Here is a 20412-nt window from a genome sequence, read left to right as displayed (position 1 = left end):
TTGAAAGTTAAGATGTTAGAGTTGATTTGTATTCCATAATAGCTTTTATTTCATTGTATTGTTTATACTTGTAAAATTATGTTATTTATAATTACAAGTCGTAAGCAGGGGTAGCTAAAGGGTGAGGCTAGTAAAGCTTTTGCTTTAGGCCCCCAAACTTTTATCGATGAATTTTATGGTTTAAATTTCTTTTGGATAATATTGAAGATTATAAAAAGAAGTACAACATACATATATAACAAAAGAAAGAAAAAACACTATCTATATTTTAAGAGCAATATTTCAAACCTTTGAACTAAACTACTCAAATCTTCATATTATTAAATAAAATTTTTACAATAACATCCTAGGTAGTGTCTTTAAAACACATGGCTAATAACTTATTGACTTGAATTGATCCTCACTAAATAAATACTAATGTTACTAATGAAATAATAGACAACACGTATGAAAAATAAAAAAGGCAACACTAAACTTTTTGTATATGTGTCTATACTTAAGGATTCATATTTAAATGAGTTTTATTGTGAGTATCAAGCATATATATTATATATCTACAGTTTTTTTTTTAATGTAATTTCCTATTTAAAAATATTTATTGAATTATATTATATTATTTTATGAAATACTAAAACTTAAATACCCATAGGGCTTACGCCCCGTGCATCGGGGCTTATGCCTCGCCGAAGCAAATGTGAAACGCCCCGCCTTTTAAAACACTAGTTTCTATACAGAGGGTAAGGAGTCTTTAACACTTCAAAAATTCTAGCCATCTTTAATTAGGATTGGATTTTAATTAGAAAATTTAATGGCGTATGATTATGGTTAGGTTTTAGGAAACATTTCCAAAAATACTAAACCCAGCTGCACTTTGAACAAAAATCATTTAGGTTTCGGAAAAGATTACCAAAAGCATCAAACGTAAGCTTTAGAAAATAATTCTCCTTTCTCATATTCCTTTTTTGACTCGACAATGGATCAGGCCATCATTAATTAATCTATATAAAGCTCCATACACCAAACCAAATAATACATTCTACTACTGCAAGTCTCCTTTGCTATTATTCACTAAATTTCATCTTTCACACCGTTAGATTCTTTCTTTGTCGAGTTCCTTTTTGTGAAATCAAATGTCGAAATCAGATATGTTGGAAACTATAAGTACTATTGATTCTACCAAGTTGGGAAATCAAATGGAGAAATTAAATATGAAAAATACAATGACTGTTGATTCCACCAAAAAATCTAAGTACAATGTGGCGTTACAAAATCTTATTGTTTGGATTAGCTATAGCAATTGGTATCACACTAGCTGTTTGGATATTTTATCTTCAAGATGATATTGCAGTGCTTCACGAGCCCAAATTCCAAATTGAGGCGGTCTCGTCCTCTTCGTTTTCTGTGTTTACTCGTGATATTCAACCTTTGGTTGTGCAAAATCCTGATAATTGGATCCTCACTTTCTCGGTTCAGAACCCGAATCATAATTTTGACTTCTATTATGATGATCTCAAGGTCAACATAGCTTACAACAACACCCTTCTTTGGAACGCTAACGTGTCTAATAAATTTTATCATGATGGAAATTCTCAAACCTCAATCGATTCAACCTTTGCAGCTTTGCCTGAGCCATATGTTTATTGGATTGCAACGTCAGTTGTTGGTGATCTTGCTTCTGGTCAGACCACCAGATTTTTACGTAAGCCTAAATGGGAAGATTTAAATAAGTGATCACAAATCACACGATCGTATAAGCTGTTGCGAAATTCAGGTGTCTTGTGATAGCTTACGAGTTGATTTTTCAGAAGATGTCCAGATTGGAGTATTAGCAGTTGATTCTAAAGCATGTGAAGTTGTTTCTCAAGATTCAACATGTAAAAAATATATCCTGATTTTCAAGACAAATTTGGAGGAATTATTGGAGACTTTCGGTGCGTAGAGGTTAAAGATAATTTTGTATGTTTCATTTATTTTCCATTTTTTTAGTACAAACATAGATCTATTTCAGTTAAGCTAGAAATTCATGAAAATATGTTACCGCTATTTTTTTAATGTTCTGTTCTTTATGGATGCTTCATTATGTTTCTTGTTAATTGCCATTTTTTTCATTTTCAAGTGGAGATAGTGCTGATAGGCAACTTATGTGGAATAAGTTACAAAGACTAATTTCAGGGAGCAAAAGGTAAGGGAAAACTTTACACAACACAACTTCTACAATAAATTGTCAATATATATGTACCAACAACAACAAAAAACAGTCAAGCAATACATATGACAATATTTCTCAATTAATTCGACTAAATGTCAACTTTCCACCTTAGAGAACAACGTGAATGCTCGTTCTAAAGAAGTGTGCTTCCAAAATCTCGTTACTCTACACGTCAAATTGTATCCTTCTTTAGGTAGAGAAATATATTTCTTATAAAAAAACAATATTTTGAAATCGACAAAATAGACGTGATGCACAATAGAGGCAGTGCCAATAAGCTTATTTTGCTCCGATGATTTGGGATGAATCAAGCCAAAATGAAGGAATTATCTTAATGGGATCAAACTTAACACTTTGGGTCACTTTGGTGGACTCTTGAAAATCCAAGTAATTTGCGGGATTTAGATTTTGATGTTGAACAGCATAAAGAAACCATTATTAACTTACATTTGTAGTTTTTAATCCTTGGTGAAAATCGTCCTCCCAAACCGATACACTCCCAATCTCTCTTTCAGTTTTATTCTCTCGCAACCTTCTCTCGCAACCTGCTCGCGTCGGTGCCAATCTGTACTGCCTCTCATTTTGGTCAATGGCAGTCTCTCCACATGATAGCCTCGCAATGCGAGCTCATCGCAGAAGCCCCTATAGCCTCTAGCTTTGACCAGCTTAATTTTTAAGTCACAATACCCATTTAATTCATTTTCAAATCACTTCCAACACACATATATATTGATAGACATACCAATATAGGTCATACAAATTATATTTCCACCATATTTATCATCAAATAAATATGTATCAAAGCTAAAAAAATGTCAAAAGTATTTAGGAGCTTCTTTAATTAAATAAAATTAGCTCGTCATAAAATATGGATCTTTATTAGTCAAAAGGCATAAGAAAACATCTCTATTCAATTAAAAATTGAATAAACCTCAGCAGCCGTGGTAGCTAAACTAGTGAAAGGATGGTTAGGCGAGCACCCTTCGGCGAAAAAGTATACTATCTATATAATACATAAAATGAATATTATATATATATATATATATATATATATATATATATATATATATATATATATATATATATATATATATATATATGTTGAACCCTCTTAATTTTGTCGCATATTTACTTTTTTATATTTTGACACCCCTTAGTAAAAATCCTAGTTCCGCTACTGTATATATTAAAACTTGAGCACCATTGACACAACTGAGACATGTCGCCCAGCAGTCAAGGGTGTTCAAAATCTTCAAAATGGTGCCTATTTATGTGTTCTTTTATTTATTTAAATATTATGTAGTTTGATTTTAAATTTTTAATGCACTGTTCATCGTAAAGTTCAAAAATATATCCTTCGCAAAATTCTTGGCTACGCCAGTGCTTAGTAGTATTAGTATCAGTGTTTTCAAAGGTGTGCGGGGCAAGTTGTTACCGCGTACCAAAAACATTTTGGGGCAAATGAAAGGCACAGATCCATAGTTAGGCCGTACACCCTAAAATTTGTGGCGTAAGCCCCGAGTGCAAAAGCGTAAGCCTGGGTGTAAAAGCGTACGCCCTAAGTGTTAAATTTGATTTTTGTTGTTTTAAAAGTAATTTTGTTGTTGATCATGATTTTTATTATTCGTGTAACGATATCTATATTTTATGCTATCATGTTGTGTTGCTTTTTTCTAAAATATATAATTGAATGAAACCAACCCTCATAGAAAATAGGCTTAATGCATATGCGGCCCCTAAACTTGCACTTTTTTTCCATTTTGGTATCTCAACTAAGCGTTGTTCCTATTGAACCCCCGAACTTGTCCTTAAGTGTGTCTATCAAACAAAATCCAACTTACATAGCATATATGGTGAGTTTCATTTTTTACCCTTCTCCTTCGTTGAAATGTGTAAACAAAAATCAGTCCAAATATTAGTTGAGACTGGGAAGTAATAGTAGATGTGGAGATCGAAGTAGATGATGATTTATTTTAAAGATTATCTCGGCTATTATCATTTTCTGTGTTGTTACCTTTCTTAGATAATAATTATTGGTGATTTATTTGAATTTATTTGCGTAAATTTTAATGAAATTTTTACTTTTACTTATTCTCTTAATAATAAAATTATAAAACTAAAGATACATGAGACTTGCGCCCCGTAAATTTATGGGACTTACGCCCATTTTTTATGGGGTTTACGCCTTACACGATGATGTGTAAAATGCCTCCTCTCGCGTTCCCGCCTCTTAAAACATTGATTAGTATATATATTACTTAAGTAAACCCAACGGGGATTTAGTTATGACTTATGACATGACTCCTTGAGAGTTAGTGAAACCAAAAGCATCACGTATGAGACGTAGTCGTTGATTGATAGATTGAATTTGGGTGAAAGTATGACTCTTTACAGTTGTGCAAACTTGATTGTCTTATGGTATTTACATGCAGAAGTGGACGTGAAGTAGATGGATACTGTGCTCTGATGTAATTTTGGCATTCTCTTACATCAAATGTGGTAGGTAAAAGATTCTTGGGGCATATTGTCCTTTGAGGTGGAAAATGGCTACTCAAAAAGTGAGACCAGATAGTGGATATACACTTTGACAATATTAGTACTATGCATGCACGTTAATGTCAGGAATATTGAAATTGACTGCCATCTCTTCTTTCGAGCCCAAAAACTTTGCCTCAATGGCTGTGGCCTAGCCAACTAAGCCCACTTTTACGAATTTTGTGTGCAAATGAACCAAAACCACATTCAATCAAGTAATAATAAAGATTGGAGTACATTTAGCTTTTGGCCACGGATAGTATAAAGATTCTTTTTTTCCAATTTCGATTATAAAAGCCAAATACAAATATCTATGCTTTGTTATATGGATTTGTATTGTGATCTCGTCCATCTCAACATGTCTTATTTTGTTATGAAGATGCCTTCAACCCATGTTATGTGTTTTTGTCATACGTATTGCATGATGGTTGGGTCGCTTTTGAAGCCTTGTTGCATGTTTGTACAATGGTTTAGCCACTTGAACAATTGGTTCAAGATATGTTTGGTGGGCGTTAAGCTTGTTATTAGGTGTTGATCACTGCCTACCCATTACAACTACTAGGATTAAAATGGTTGAATCAAAGAAGGATCAAATGACCCGATGAGACATAAAACAAATTACTCTATCTAATATCTATCCTCTGCCATTGAAACCTACTTTGCATACAATTGAGACAAAATGTGAGGATGATCGCCAATATGGCCAGCAAGAAGGGGACCAACTTAGTATTTTCGCCCCACTCATTATTAAGATAATGATCTTGACATCTTCACATGGATTCATGGTTGTCCACATGAATGAAAACATACATCAATCTCCTGCCCCTCACTCTTTTTTATTTTTAACAATAATATAATTAAATTTACTTGCCCTTAGATTTTTTCCATGCACTGTCCCACTATTACCCTAATTTCTCTTTCACAATCTTTCCTGTCTAGACTGAAAATAACACAACACTGTCGAATAAACCTTCGTCAATTCTTTGATAATATATCATTACCCCATATATATCTTCTTGGATATGGCAACGTGACCAGCAACACGTGTCATTATTTCATTGGATATCTTCTGGCAGCCAAGAAAATGAATTTTCGTAAATTAACAAGAGGGAATCATTTCTTTAAAACTTCTGAATGTTGCCCGGAGTACATCAACATGCACTTTTCACTGTTGGGTACCACTTTTTATTACTCCATCTGTCCCAATTTATATGGTGGTATCTCATTGAACGCGTAGTTTAAGAAAGTAAAAAATATTGAGTTTAAGTTTGGTGCACTGTCAGTGCACCAATTTTTTTACACTATCAGGTAATTTTAGAGGTAAAATGAAATATATTTTAAGTTTAACAAATTGTTGAGTCAATCCTATTTTACCCCCCTAACATTTAAGGGTTGGGAAACGATATCCCATCCATATATTAAATGGAAACAATAACCCCCTTCTGCAATATTTTTTGGTAAGAATCTTTTTTTTCTGAATAAAAATATTTTTTCCTTTACTTTTTAGAATTAAAATACAAAAAATACATAACTATTATCATTATCCCATTAACCTATTCCATTGAAGAATGTACTTCTTTTAGTATAAAATTTAGAACACAAAGAACACACATACACAAATTAATCTGTTACATAACAACAACTCCTTCATCTTACTACCAAAAAAAAAAAAAAAAAATTCTTTCATCTAAATATATTTCATAAGAATTTCTAAAATTTCACATAAGATTGCTAGCTTATATCATACAATCTCGCTTATTAAAATTATGGATCCGTCACTATTTCTTATGTTCCCCGAACCTAACATGGCATTTTATTAAAAGGAGAAGTATAGTATGTTCATCCAAAACAATAATTTGCTTTCGTCTTTCTTACTTTTTGCAAAAAATTTAAGAGTTTTTTTTTTATTATTTTGACATCATTGCTAAAATTTCTGCAATAGAGAAAAAGTTATTATATACAAAATTCAAGAAAATATGCAAAATTAGTCAATTATCTTATGTGGAGTTTTAGAAATTCTTATGAAATATATTTAGATGAAGGAATTTTTGTTTGCTAGTAAGATGATGGAATTGTTGTTATATAAAGTTTTTTTTTTTTTTTTGTGTGTTTTATATATCCTAAAAGGAGTACATTATCTTCAATGTAATAGGTGAATGGGGTAATAATAAGAGTTATATATTTTTCTATTGCATAAGGGGGATATCGTTCCCATTCAATATGTGAAGGGGGTATTGTTTCCAACCCCTAAATGTTAGGGGGGTAAAGTGGGATTGACCCCAAATTATCATTATAATTAAAAAACAGTAAAGACAATTATAATTTTATTTGTACTGTAATCATAATTATTTTCTACTTTTAAATGTATTTCCTTTCTCAGTCTACCTTTCTTCTCTCTTAGATGTAGGCAACATCATAGCAGCAACAGAAAATGGCTCTCTGCTTTATTCCATCGATTTTTCTTAGAGACTTCAATTTATGTCGTTTTCTTGTTTCATGAAAACCTAATTCGTAAGTTGAAAGAGATCGAAAATGAAGACATAGTCCTTACAAAATGGAGAAACTAGGGCACCCTTTTTTCAGCATATGTTCTCTCCTTTGCTATGGACAGTTCAAAAAACATTTAATCTTCATGGAAAAATACCAATAAACCCCGGAAACAAACCCAAAAGAAAAATCTATATCCAAGAAAGTTAGATTTTATTAAAGATATGGAATAATTGGCAAAAGCAGTTATGGATTGAAGATGAATAGCAAAAGATGCATTAGAGTAGTGACAAGGAACTTTGAGGGAAAACTCACAGATAGAAATGGTTGATCCATTCAAGGTGTTGCTTGTGTGTAGGGGTGACAAACGGGCGGGTCGAGTCGGATATGGGCCGGGTCGAAAATGATTAATAAAAAATGGATCAATTACCCGATCCGCCCATATTTAATACGGATAAAAAATGGGTTACCCGGTGGATAATATGGGTATCCATAATATCCAAAATTACTTCAAAAATGTTGGCCTCATGTAGCTACTAATATGGAGAAGATTAAATTACCTTCTTGTCCACAAATCTAATCCCTAGCACATAGTTGCGCCTCAACATTTGCGGGAAGAATAGAACTTAAACTTTCTAATGACACGACCTCTAAGAATTTTTTTTTTCCGGAAAATATCCACCTAAGTCCCACCATTCCTCCCCTTCCAAACTTCTAAAAAAAAAAAAAAAAAAAATCTTCAAAAAACTTTTTTTTTTAAAATTGTTTTTTTTTTAGGGTGGTGGGGTGTGGGTCAAGGGGTTTGTGGGGGGGGGGGGGTAGTGTAGAAAACGAAAAAAAAAATATTAGAACCTTAAAAAAAAATTCGAGGGGCTTGGTTTGGTGGGGGGGGGGAGGGTGAGTTGGGTAGTGGTAGGTGGGGTTGTCGCAGGGCGTAGGAGGTGTAAAATACAAAAAAAAAAAAAAAAAAAAAAACAAATTTTTTTTAGGGGTGGTGGGGTGGGTCGTGTAGAAAACCAAAAAAAAATATTAGAAATTTTAAAAAGTTGGAGGGGTTGGGGGGGGGGGGGGGGTGAGGTGGTGGGTGGTGGGGTTGTTGGTGAATGTCAAATGTGGGACTTGTTTTTTCTAATTTTATCAGGAAAGTCATTTTCCTCATTTTTAACGAACTTATTTTTCTAAAGAAAATATTTTTTCAAAATTTTTAAACAAACAAACATGAGAAAATTGGCATACCAAACTCACCTTATATGTTATGAGTTTTACCCATTTTATCCACTAATTTACCCATATTTTAAGTGGATAATATGGGTTGATTCATATTAGATCCATTTTAAATGGGTTGGGTATCCAATCCATTTTAAATGGATTGGGTTGGTCGAATAACCATATTTTTTACTCATTTTGCCACCCCTACAGTTCTGTGTGTAGAACGAGCAGAGAGAGAAAATAGATTGACTTTTTTAGGGTGGGGGAGACAATGGGTTTGAGACGGAGAGAGAGAAACGCACATTATTTGACATTCTTTTTTGCAAAATATTTATCAAAATAAAAACTTTGAAAATTTTGGTAACTTGCTATAGCAGGTCATTGTTACCTGATGGTGTAAAAATATGGTACGCTGATGGTGCACCACATTTAAACTCAAAAATATTTAAAACTTGTGTTCTACACAAATCATAAATATTTGTATGACTATAAGTCATCTCATCAGGGTAAAATTAAATCCTTTCTAAATAAAAAAGTATTGAGATTCTTTCCGAAACAAACTAAAAAGGAAATTATAACACATAAATAGGGAAGGATGGACACAACTTTGCTTTAAAAATCAAACTCCCCCTCAACGTTGAACAATAGTCATTCTCCCCCCTTTTTCCTAATTGACTTTTTTAAATTCCTATTTTACCCTTACATTATCAACTTGTCTTTTTTACTTTTACTTCTTTAAAATCATGATTTTTTTATTATCTCTTTAATCTATGTAACAAATTTCCTATAAGAAAATAAATATTACTTTCGAGACGGAAAAAGAAAGGCAAGAAATACTAGTTGAGTATATAACTTAATGCCGTTCTACAATGAAGTAAATGAGAAGAAAAATAATTCTTTTTATTAATAACAAAACTTTGATATCTATTTACACAAGTAAAATAACAGATAATAATAACTTTATAAATATCTTTCAATGCAGGTAATACAAAATAATTAATAAAAATAGAGGTATATTCTATAACAAATTCCTAAAAGATTATCTATTTATATTATAAATGAATTTTAAATTATAATTTAAAATATTCCATTAATGATAACTAAAACTTGTTTATATATTGACAATCGAGAATAAGCTAGAAGTGAAACTTAAATCTACATATACATATATGTAAAATAACAGGTAATATGTGAGTGTGTGTTTGTATTAAAATATCAAACATACAAAGTAACATTAGATTTTGTGATAAATTTATAAAAGGATTATTCTACTTATAATAGGAATTTAAATAAAAATCTATAAATACCTAGGTTAAAAAAATAAATTTTATATAATATAAAAAGGTACTATATAGATGAAGGATTGAAAATGTCAAGGGTAAAATAGACATTGCATAGGATAAAAGGAGGATAATATCTATTGTTCATAGTTGAGGGGGGAGTTTGATTTTTAAAGCAAAATTAGGGGGTGAAAATGATTTTCGCTCAAGGATGGAATATTAAGCTTTGTGAGCTTATTAGGAACTCCTTAAAGGAATAAATAAGTTGGAACTAGTAATTAATTAACTTTTTTGATGTCACAAGTATAACAATGATTTAACTATAAGAGAAGGTTTTAATCACCGCGAGGTAACTCAAAATACAACTACATTTTAGGTTCGATAAGGAGTTAGTAGACAGAGATTTGTGATCACTTCTTCAAAATGCTCTTCGTTTTTTATTTAATAGCTGCATTTGGAAACTATAAGATGGCCTGTTTAACTAAATGATTGATCATAAATACTCATAATGTCAATAATCAACTATGATCACAATGCACATCCCTTTATGAAATGTTTGATGAATCAACATGAAATTCCAGGCTATTATGTAGTACTCTTTGTTCATCTGTACTAAAATGTAAGGACGAAACTACACATGTAGTAGTATTGGGCGCTGTTTCTTTACATTTTCGGTGTGTATGAGGCAAATCCCTATTAAATCAATTGTTCACCAAAGATCCCCCTCCATTTTTTATTTATGGATGGAAAAAATACATATCAAATGCTATTAGATTTGATGCGAAAATACCCTTCATCCACCTTTCGGCACAAAATGCATGACGTTAACCTTTGGAGCCTAAAATACCCTGAGGTTAACACTTCTACCAAATACCCTTATTTTTAACGGACCCATTTCATTTATTACGTGACACTCTTTAATTGGTTAGTCATATAATTAACTAAATGTAATTAACTCCCAACCCATTTAACCCGATCCACCACCTAAACCTTGACCCGCCCCAAATAAATCCTAACAAACCAAATTGAAAAACCCTATAACCCATTTCATTACAAATCCGCCTAGTCTCCTTCCTCTTCTTACTAGGGTTCTTAGAAAATGCAACTTTCTTCTTGGTGTAACGTTGAGAACATAAACTGGGCGTTATATGTGTCACCACATCAAGTAGAGGACAGACTAAGTAGAGCCCACCACCAGACTTGGCTCCTTCATGCACCAGAAACCTTTAGGGATCTTGCTTATATAAATACACAATCCTACATCATCTATTATAAAAGAACAACACATTACATCTTCCATTATCAAGAATAACAGCAACGAAATGACTTTAACACTTCAATTATCAACTTCTTTTATCAATTTAAAAGAAACCTAAAGTTTAAAAGCTGATGTTATCTAGTTTCAAACTTGTATTTCAAATAAGAGACTCAGTACAAGAATGGACAGTACAAGAATGGACCTGGAGGGTCGGGCTTATTAGTTGGATCGGGTTAAATGGGGGATTAATTGGTTTAAATTAATTATATTGTTATCCAATGAGAGGCTGCCATGTAATAAATAAAATTGTTAATTGGGTTTTGAAATGGGTCCGTTAAAAATAAGGGTAATTTAGGCCCTAAAGGTTAACGTCGGGATATTTTAGACCCTAAAGGTGGATGGAGAATATTTTTGCACAAAATCTAATAGTTCAAAGGGTATTTTAGGCTCTTCTCCGTTTTATTTATGCAAAAGCAAGATCAGATTAGAACTCTGTCTGATCTTGCTACTTGCAGATAAACCAAATATTCATGTGGCCTACTTATAGCTCATTTTCTTTGTGATTTTTTCATTTCCAATTACTTAAACATGGCATAGGTTGCTGAAGGACAGGAATTTTAACTTGGAAGTAACACGTTATAAAGTTCATGCTGTTGAGTATTTTTGCTGATTCATCAACTAGAGGGTTCTTGGACTTACCCTCCTATATAAGTATTTCTTAAAAATAAAAAAAGAAGTGCCATCAAAATTTTCATCACCTACATTGTATTCCAAAAAACACGAATCCTCCTAGCATGGAACAGTCAAGAAAGCAAGATGAATCAGAGTTCAACTTGAGAGAATGGGCTACTAAGGCTAGACTTAGCAGAGAAAAAACCAATTCAAGAAGGCACTCTGCATCTTATATTAGAAGTTTTAGAGAAGAGGCAAAATCTTTCAGATCAAGTGTCACTATTTCAAGCACTGCTTCCTCCCCTGGCTACACCTTAAGAGGTAACATGAATACAAATGAAATCTTGAATTACGTATAATTACATGGTTTGGACTTCTGTATCTAATAAAGCTCTAATCTTTTTCTCCAGAGGAAATTGATCCATCAAAATATTCTTTTACCAGTGCCCTGAAAGGTGAGTCATTTGAACAATTAAAGATGATTATGATGGATGAAAATTTTCATGTTTAAAGAATTTTGGGCTTGTTTTTAAGTGCAGCATTACAGGCAAAGACAATATACAGTTGGGAATACATGTCACCAGATGGTTTGGCTCTGCATTCAAAGTGGAATGAAGCTGAGAAATACATATGCAATCCGTATTCAGGGGAAGTTCCATTGGAGTGTTTGTCTACAAAAATACTTAGTGCAAGATCATTTCGCCAACCAACAAGCAGAATTGCCATCTCTGGATCTCTCATTCATCCTTCTCAGATACAGAATACAGGACAATTCCAAACAAATCACCATGTAAAACCTTCTTTGCATACACATGAAGTTGAAATCCAAATCCCAAGCAAAGGTGAGAAACACTTGTTTTCTTTTCATTTCTTCATTACTGTTATTTGTTAAAATGTGTGACTGCCTAATCTAATGGCTTAAGCAATTATAGAGGGTACAATTTTTTTATTTTATTATATCTTCAACGCATCCCATCACGTGCAGGTCTGATACCTTTTCATGGGCCGTACACGTGAAAATTCTTTTTCATAATGGTGGCAATAAGATTTAAACAATGATGCCTGTCTCCTTTAGTACCATGTTAAAATATGTGAACGCCCCGTCTAAAAGCTTAACTTGTTAAAGATGATGCCCTTTTATTTACTTAATTATATTTTGAACGTTGTTAACTATCCTTTTGTTCTACTCACAATGTTTTTGTTAAGATGTGTGACTACCTCAAGTTAAGTTATCTACACTTTTCTTTAGTTAATTATTTTTCCAACATGTTTGTCTCCTCATGTGTGAAATTTTTCACTTGACCCCAGAACTTTTACCTGATAACATGTTCAAACACACGATCACCTCATTTAAAAGTTTAACCTATTAGAGAGAATATACTTTCATTTTCTTAATTAAACGTTCAACACTACTATTAATCATCCTTAATTTATTCTACTCACAATATTTTTTGTGTTTCTACACTTGTAATTGTAGAGAAGAAAGACATTAACATTACAAGAGATGTGGGAACGCAGAGCATTTCAGCTTATGTAAGTTCAAATAGTCCAAGTCCTGCTCCAACTCCATCAATTGAAGAAAGGTCTATTAAGCTAAGTAGTGAAGCAGCTGACTCCTCACCCATGACTACTCCTTCCATTAAAGAAATATCCTCAAACCACTGGGAAGCAGTTGATGGTCACTCTCCTATGACTTCTCCAAAAATAAAATCTGACCAAGAGGTAAGCATTTAATATATCAAAACTCTGAATTAATCCTATCTTATGACATGTTTGCATGGTTTAATTTATTATAGTCTTCATGCAGAATAATAAATTATGCATAGATGATTTCATTATCTTTTTTCTTATATTTCCTCCTAGGTTTGGATGTACTAAGTTTTATTAAGACTCAATAGCCTAAAAGTAGTTACTCCATCCGTCACATTTTATGTGGCACTATTCGATTGCTCATAAGTATAGCATATTGAAGTTATAGTTAAAAATCAGTTTAAAAGAGAACACATATCACATCAAAATTTAAAATTTGATTAGTCAAATGATTTTGCATTTTAGAAACTTATGAAAACAACAAAAAAAAATAAAAATAAAAAAATAGCAGCTATATATGCCTTAGTCCCAATTAACTTGGGATTGGCTATATCAATTTGAATCATCACAGATCATGTTTCTCTATTTTATTCATCTCAAGCCAACATTATAAAATTTATACATATTAATTGTAGAATTATGTAAGATATTGGAATGTTTTAAAATGAATAAATTGTCACATAAACTACAAAAAGAAAAAAAGAAGAAAAGGAAATATTATGTAGGCGTTTGGACATGCGATTTCATCTCTAATTTCATCTCATGAGATGAAATCCCAAATCATCCAAAAAGGCATGATTTGGGATTTGAAATCATGATTTCAAAAAATATAAATGTAAAATTTGACCCATACGTTTATATTTTGTAAAAAAAGACCCATAAGTTGGAAGATATATTTACCAATCATGTTTACCAACCATTTGTATTAAATATTAATCGTCTTCTCGGTCATCTGACGGGGAAACGTATGCTTCGTGTGTAAGAGATTGTTAAATGCTACGCGGGAAGATTATATTAAAGAATAGTTACATTACTATTCATGTTAAATTTTCCTTTTATTGAATTAAAGTGATCAATCATGTTGTATTTTTAGAAAGAGCGCCCACAGTAGCGTATTAATTTTATTATGAACTATGATTTACTCATTTGGTAAGATTGTATAAGAATTGGGAAAATTTTGATGGTTTTCACAACTTGTGAGTTTTGTATATTTATAAAAAGAAACTGCAACTTAAGAAATTCAAATTACATGTCCAAACATGATTTCATCGCATGAGATGAGATGAAATCATGTCCAATCGGCTCCTATGTATATAATTCTCAACTTTGGACCATGTCCTATATATGATCCAGAATCATAGTGGAAGAGGGGACAACAGTAGCTGAAAGACTAGATTATCAAGATTGTCTGAATAGCATGATATTGATTGACTACACCCTAGTAACTGGTGGGGTACGACATAATTGGTCCCTTGCAATCTTAAAATGTAGCTTCCATCAGCATAATTCAACATGCACATGCCAATCACTTGCTTTTGTGGGCCCAAATTTAATTGTGCGGACAAGTGAGAGTTTAGGTTTTTCTCTTATTTGTTCATGTTTTCTTTTAGATTTTTATTTTACTGAGAATGGTTAAACACCTTACTATAAGTCTTAAATAAATGATTATTGTCACATTGTTGTGTACTCCCTCAGCAATTAATGCAAGACAAGTTTCTTTCAAACACCAAAGCACAACCCCACAAGCCAAATCACCTTAATATTGTCTTTTCCCTCTTTTTTTTTTTTTTCCTCTCTCCCTTTCCAGCTATTGCATTTGGTTCTTCTTATTCGAGATTACTCAGTAATCCTAATAGTTTAACCTATTGTAGCATGTAGCATACTGCTTACTTTATCAATCAATATACATAATTATGAATTTAAGTACTTCTATGTATTAATGGTGTAAAATTTATTTATATGAAGAGTCCCACATCAATTCTTTAAGGGATGAGTGGTCTTTTCAATATGATTTGGACAATCCTCACCTCTTGTGCTAATTTTTGGGATTGAGTTAAACCCTGAATATATTTCATTGCAATGCACTTAATCATATACTTATAATTAAGGTAAGTACATGGAAATCTTTATGATAAACATTAATGTCACGATGTGTTAAAAATGATTTACAAACTTGCTATCACATGTACGTTAAATAGTGTAAATACTTTTTTTAGTTAGTGTATATAGCTTAAACAGTTTAATTAAAATCAAGAAAAGAGCATTGCTGTGATACAATTAATTCAACCGTGCATTGATTTCAGGATCACATTCAGCACTTCTGACATTACTGTTTTACGTGTACAATAATATATATATAGGTGGAAGTGAAAGAAACAGGAGAGAAAGAAGACACAAAAAGAAATGAGGAACTGCAGGGACAGAAAGGAAAGCAGAGGTGCAGGCAATTAGGTGGGTGCTTGTCATGGAGGAATTTGTGGATGAGAAGAACAAGGCATAGAGAAAAGCATAAATCAAGAAACAACAACATTTTTCTTTGCCATATAAATGGATGCTATAAAGAGTAAATTAAACTGTCCTTGCTTGGCCCTTGGGGATTGAAAGATTCTCTTTACATCACTCCTTTCCCTTTTCTTATATTCTAGGGGGGGGGGGGGGTTTAATTTATATAATACATTAATAATATAGCATGTGTATTCTAAATCTTTTAAGTTATTTTGTTTTCTGATTATTCATTTAATTCACTAGCTTCTGGAAACGTGCGTTGCACGTTTGTTCCATATCATTATTATAAAATTTACATATACCTAAAAGGTTGAGTAATACCTAAAAGGTTGAGTAATAAAATATGAATATCGGTGACGTGAAGGGTGGAGTTGGTAATTAGTAATCTCTTTGTTTCATAATGTGTTATGTTCATATTCAACTTCAGTTAGATGTTTCCTCTTTAAGATGATTATTGATCTTTCCTTACATGAAAGTCGAATTTAATATTGTTCATATGTGTAGCCACGAAAGTCCAATTTAATATTATTGTTCATATGTGTAGGATTAGACAACACTTCTGAATTCTATAATATAAATGGATTAACAATTGATTTGTTAATTATGATACCACACAAGAATTTTGCATATTGATGCAAGGAAATAAAGACAAGATAGAAAGAAGACACAATTGATAAACAATTGGACAATAACTAGAATAACTAGTCCTAGTTACCTTCCAAAAGGATCAAAGGCACCTATCTTATGCAACAATCCTCAAGAGAATAACAATCTCTTGCAAATTGAATGATCAAAACAAGGTTGTACAATTTGGAGTCCACCAAATCACAACAAGTCTCAACTAGAGAGAAAAGTTCAATATTCATATATTTCAAGATAGGTTCCCTTTCAAATGAATTACAAGCACCTTTAAATAAGGTTCTTAAAATATACTAGTCAAAAGAAATAAATGGAAGTGTAGTCTTCAGTGCATAGAAGACTACAAAATGCATACTCCTAGAAGCCTAGAAAGCCACTATACATTATGAAAGTCAAAATAGCCTTTAATAAGCCTAGAAAACACAAAAAGGGAAGCTTCCTTCGTTCACATTAGACCAGCCCCTCATGTTCACACTAGAGCTTCTAGAAGTCCTAATTTGGGTCGCTAGACTTGTTCTTTTCCGTGGCATCTTGGGCTTCAATCCACATCCTCTCGAGCTTCAATTTGGGTCTCCCGGATTGAACACTTGAGTCGTCACCATGGTAATTTGGATTGCATCATCCTCCCTTTCTTGGAAGAATTTCATCCTCGAAATTACAACATTAATATCAACCTCGACCGCAAGATCAACCTCAACCACATCATTATGGCACGGGGATCATCATCATGGCTATATGGACTACATCATTCTCCCTCTTTTGAAAAGAATTTGTCCTCAAATTCGATCCCTGCAAAACATGGACGAGAATGAGTATGTGTAGCTTCCAAGTCTCAATCGGGTAACAATTAAGTAGCAACATGAGTGAATAATCATGATATAAAACAAGAGTGCTACAAAACTGCCCAAAGATAATAGAGATTACTGTCATGGATTTGGAAAGCCCAAGAAGAAGCACGAGCCAAGAAAACCTACCATCTTCATGGAGTTTGCAAGTCGTGGTCGCATACCACAATGATGTCCAAGGAGGATCTTTCCAATGGCTTTCCACCTGATTCGCCTTAAAATACACTAAATTCTTTCCAAGGCTAATACAAAACAAGTAGAATAACTCAACTCCCAATACCGAAGTAACGTACCAGCCCACCCCAAAGTCATCAATTCCAACAAGTTATAAACCTTATGATCAATTCCGGGGTCAGAAACAAAAATGGTCAACACATCAAGCTTAGCATATGTTTCAAGCATATCTACTAGTAACTCGAATAGTAACAACAAACAAGAGTGACAATGATGTATCCAATTACTACAAGAGTACTCTGCAGAAGCATGAATCATGAGGTAAGAATATGTGCCATCATTGATCTTAGAAACATCAAAGAGATCAAACCATGTGTAATGACCAGATTTCTCATACTTCTCTCGTCTTTTCCTTTGACAAGAACCCACAAAAAAGTCAAATAAGCAATCAAACTTATCAAAAGGAAGAATTTTACCTCTAAGATCATGACTATTATCCCAGGATTCAAATGCATAACTTCCACATTTCAAGCTAAGGAACTTGGTATAGCCTATCTCAAGTGAGTGATCCATGTAAGGATCACAATAAGTAAAGTAATAGACACTAGAACAAGCATCCACCATTCTACTTTCCTTTTCCGCTTCAAGTTTATTCACACCTAGACATTTCAACTCAAATTCTCGCTCCTATGAGAACTCATCCTCACATTCTTCTTCACTATTAAAGAATTCTCGCACTACTTTCCCAATCCTCTTTAAGATCACTTCCTACATGTCTAGCACACTTCACACTTTAAGTCCTCCACATCACAAAAGCTCCTAAAACAATCATGACCCTCATCATACGCAAACAAATAGTAAAGAAAAGTGCTACTTAAGGTCACTTCACCATCAAGTAAGTTCACTTTCACAATCATGAATACTATTAAGCACAAGATCACGATTTGGACCACACAAAGAAGATTTATTACTTAAGCAACTTCCCACACTTTCCTTTCCAAGACAATGTCCTTTATCAAGTGAACTATCCAACAAGGAGTTAATTCCATCACAAGAAAGAGTATTAAGAAACTCAAACTCATCATTAAACAAACAAGCATCTCCAAGTAAAAATAGTTTCACAAGAAAGGTCTCACCCAAGTTCACATCATCATTGAATTCCACATGTTCAAACTCATCATTTAAGTCAATTTCATTATCATGCGCAGTATTCAACATTAGAAAGACTCAAAGATGAATTGCTTTCTTCCTTATCAAACATGGGTGGTGTGCCTAATTCCAAACAATCACATTTATGGCCAACAATTCCATCATATCCAGAATAATCATCAACTAATAATGGAATATTACTCACACACACACAAGGTTCAAGATTGCTTTCTAAAGACAAAACATTAAAATCAATCAACTTGTTTTTACTCCTTCCAACCACGGAAAGTTGTGTCTTTTGCATTAAGACTCTCATCACAAGTGTCAACACTAGTTTTCATCACATCAAACTCACAAGTAGTTTCGCCAGATCACAACCGAGAACAACTAGTGTATCTCCACAAGATTCATTCAGTTTATCATCACAAGACAAAGAAGATTTTAAGCCCAAACAAGATAATTCCTTAGTCATACTCACACAATCAACATGCTTAACATTAGCATCTAAAGTCAATTTAGAAGTACCTTTAGGCTCACAAGATTGATCTTTTTTACCTTCAAGTCCCGCTTTTGGACAATTCTGCTCTTCCGAAATTGTTGCATCCTTTTCATGAGTTTCCATTGTATGAGGCTCATTCTCAAGATTGTTTCCAATGATACCTACAAAAGAATTCAAACAACTAGAGGAAAAAGAAACATTATGAGTGTTAGAGTGAAGAACTTCATCTCCCTCATTATTTTTCTTTTCTCTCATGTTCTTTTCAATTCCACTCTCTTGTTTCTTTTGTGGCAGCCCACTCATTCCAGATCAACCCGACTTCCCATTTTGCATGGCATTACACTCCCCTATAGGCATAGAAGAGACATATGCACTATTGGGATTTTCTTTCGGAAGTGGGAATGGAAAGAGAGGCCATCCTTCCTCGTCCATGACATACCTTATCCAATCTCGTACATTTGGAACGTCGTGTTTTCGAAACCGTCGTCCAAAGCATAAGTGACTTATTTTTAGGGGAAACACATCACATCGGACCGTTTCAACATAATCTCCACGAGATATTACCACCTTGACCATCCATTCAACTTGATACCCATTATAGTCATATGGATATCTCTTTTTAACCCATGTCAAATTCAACCAATCAGCCGCATAAGAGAGATAAATGTGGAGTCACACAAATCGTCAAGCTCTAGATCAAAGCCATTATACCCACAAACATTCACCTTCAATTTTTGAAACCTTGGCTTAGGCAATCTCTCTCCTTTTCTTGGAAATAGTGGTCCTCTCCTTTGTGTAAGCCATCTAGTTCTTACTTCCGATTGAATGGGTTTAGTCCTCATTGCACTTTGGTCCATCATACCGCATAACAAAGCTCAAAGAAAAGGTTATGAGTTAAAAATCACCTTACTCACTCCCCTTACTTTATTTGGGTGGCGCTCGGTTCACTCAATGATACAATAGGTTTGGTTCACTCCGTCTTGTAGTACTTAGCTTCCTCGGATTGACCAACTCCTATTCAATCTCCCAAATTATACAAAAGATGCTACCTCTTCGGGATTAGAGTGAGATTATGGACTCTATAGTCGGACGACTCTTTTAATTGTGGCGCACTTGAGTCAAACAATTCACGACGAGTTAAAATGAGAAAAGCTTGAAAGAATTAGCACGGAAAAAGTTATAGCTCAAGAACTAGTAAACTTTGAGTAGGTAATTACTCAATGGATACTAGCTAGAAGTTATGTCACAAAGAAAGGATTAAGAAGCTTCCCAACCCCCCTTAAAATGTGCAAGGCACCCCCCCTTAAGTCTTGCTAATTAATATCCTTTGACCAACTTGTCTTGGAATTTAATTACTACAA

The 20412-nt window shown here is 33.3% G+C and overlaps 1 protein-coding gene across 1 annotated transcript; it reads left to right on the top strand.

Annotated features, from left to right (window-relative positions):
• Positions 1–11441: 11441 nt before the first annotated feature.
• Positions 11442–15925, top strand: LOC132035559 (uncharacterized). The gene is made up of 5 exons (XM_059425861.1): positions 11442–11971; positions 12061–12105; positions 12190–12492; positions 13128–13372; positions 15601–15925. The coding sequence occupies exons 1-5, from the start codon at positions 11773–11775 to the stop codon at positions 15805–15807; spliced, it is 999 nt and encodes a 332-aa protein (XP_059281844.1). The 5' UTR covers positions 11442–11772; the 3' UTR covers positions 15808–15925.
• Positions 15926–20412: the final 4487 nt, after the last annotated feature.

Source organism: Lycium ferocissimum, chromosome 2 (assembly GCF_029784015.1).
Source record: "Lycium ferocissimum isolate CSIRO_LF1 chromosome 2, AGI_CSIRO_Lferr_CH_V1, whole genome shotgun sequence".
Classification (NCBI taxonomy): Eukaryota; Viridiplantae; Streptophyta; class Magnoliopsida; order Solanales; family Solanaceae; genus Lycium; species Lycium ferocissimum.
Note: the sequence above shows the minus strand (reverse complement) of the source record. Positions and strands in the feature narration are given on the sequence as shown.

Coding starts and splice junctions, on each gene's coding strand:
- LOC132035559 (XM_059425861.1), top strand. CDS start 11,773: ATGGAACAGTCAAGAAAGCAAGATGAATCAGAGTTCAACTTGAGAGAA. Junction 12,106..12,189: donor TTTTACCAGTGCCCTGAAAG/GTGAGTCATTTG, acceptor TTTTAAGTGCAG/CATTACAGGCAAAGACAATA. Junction 13,373..15,600: donor AAATAAAATCTGACCAAGAG/GTAAGCATTTAA, acceptor ATATATATATAG/GTGGAAGTGAAAGAAACAGG.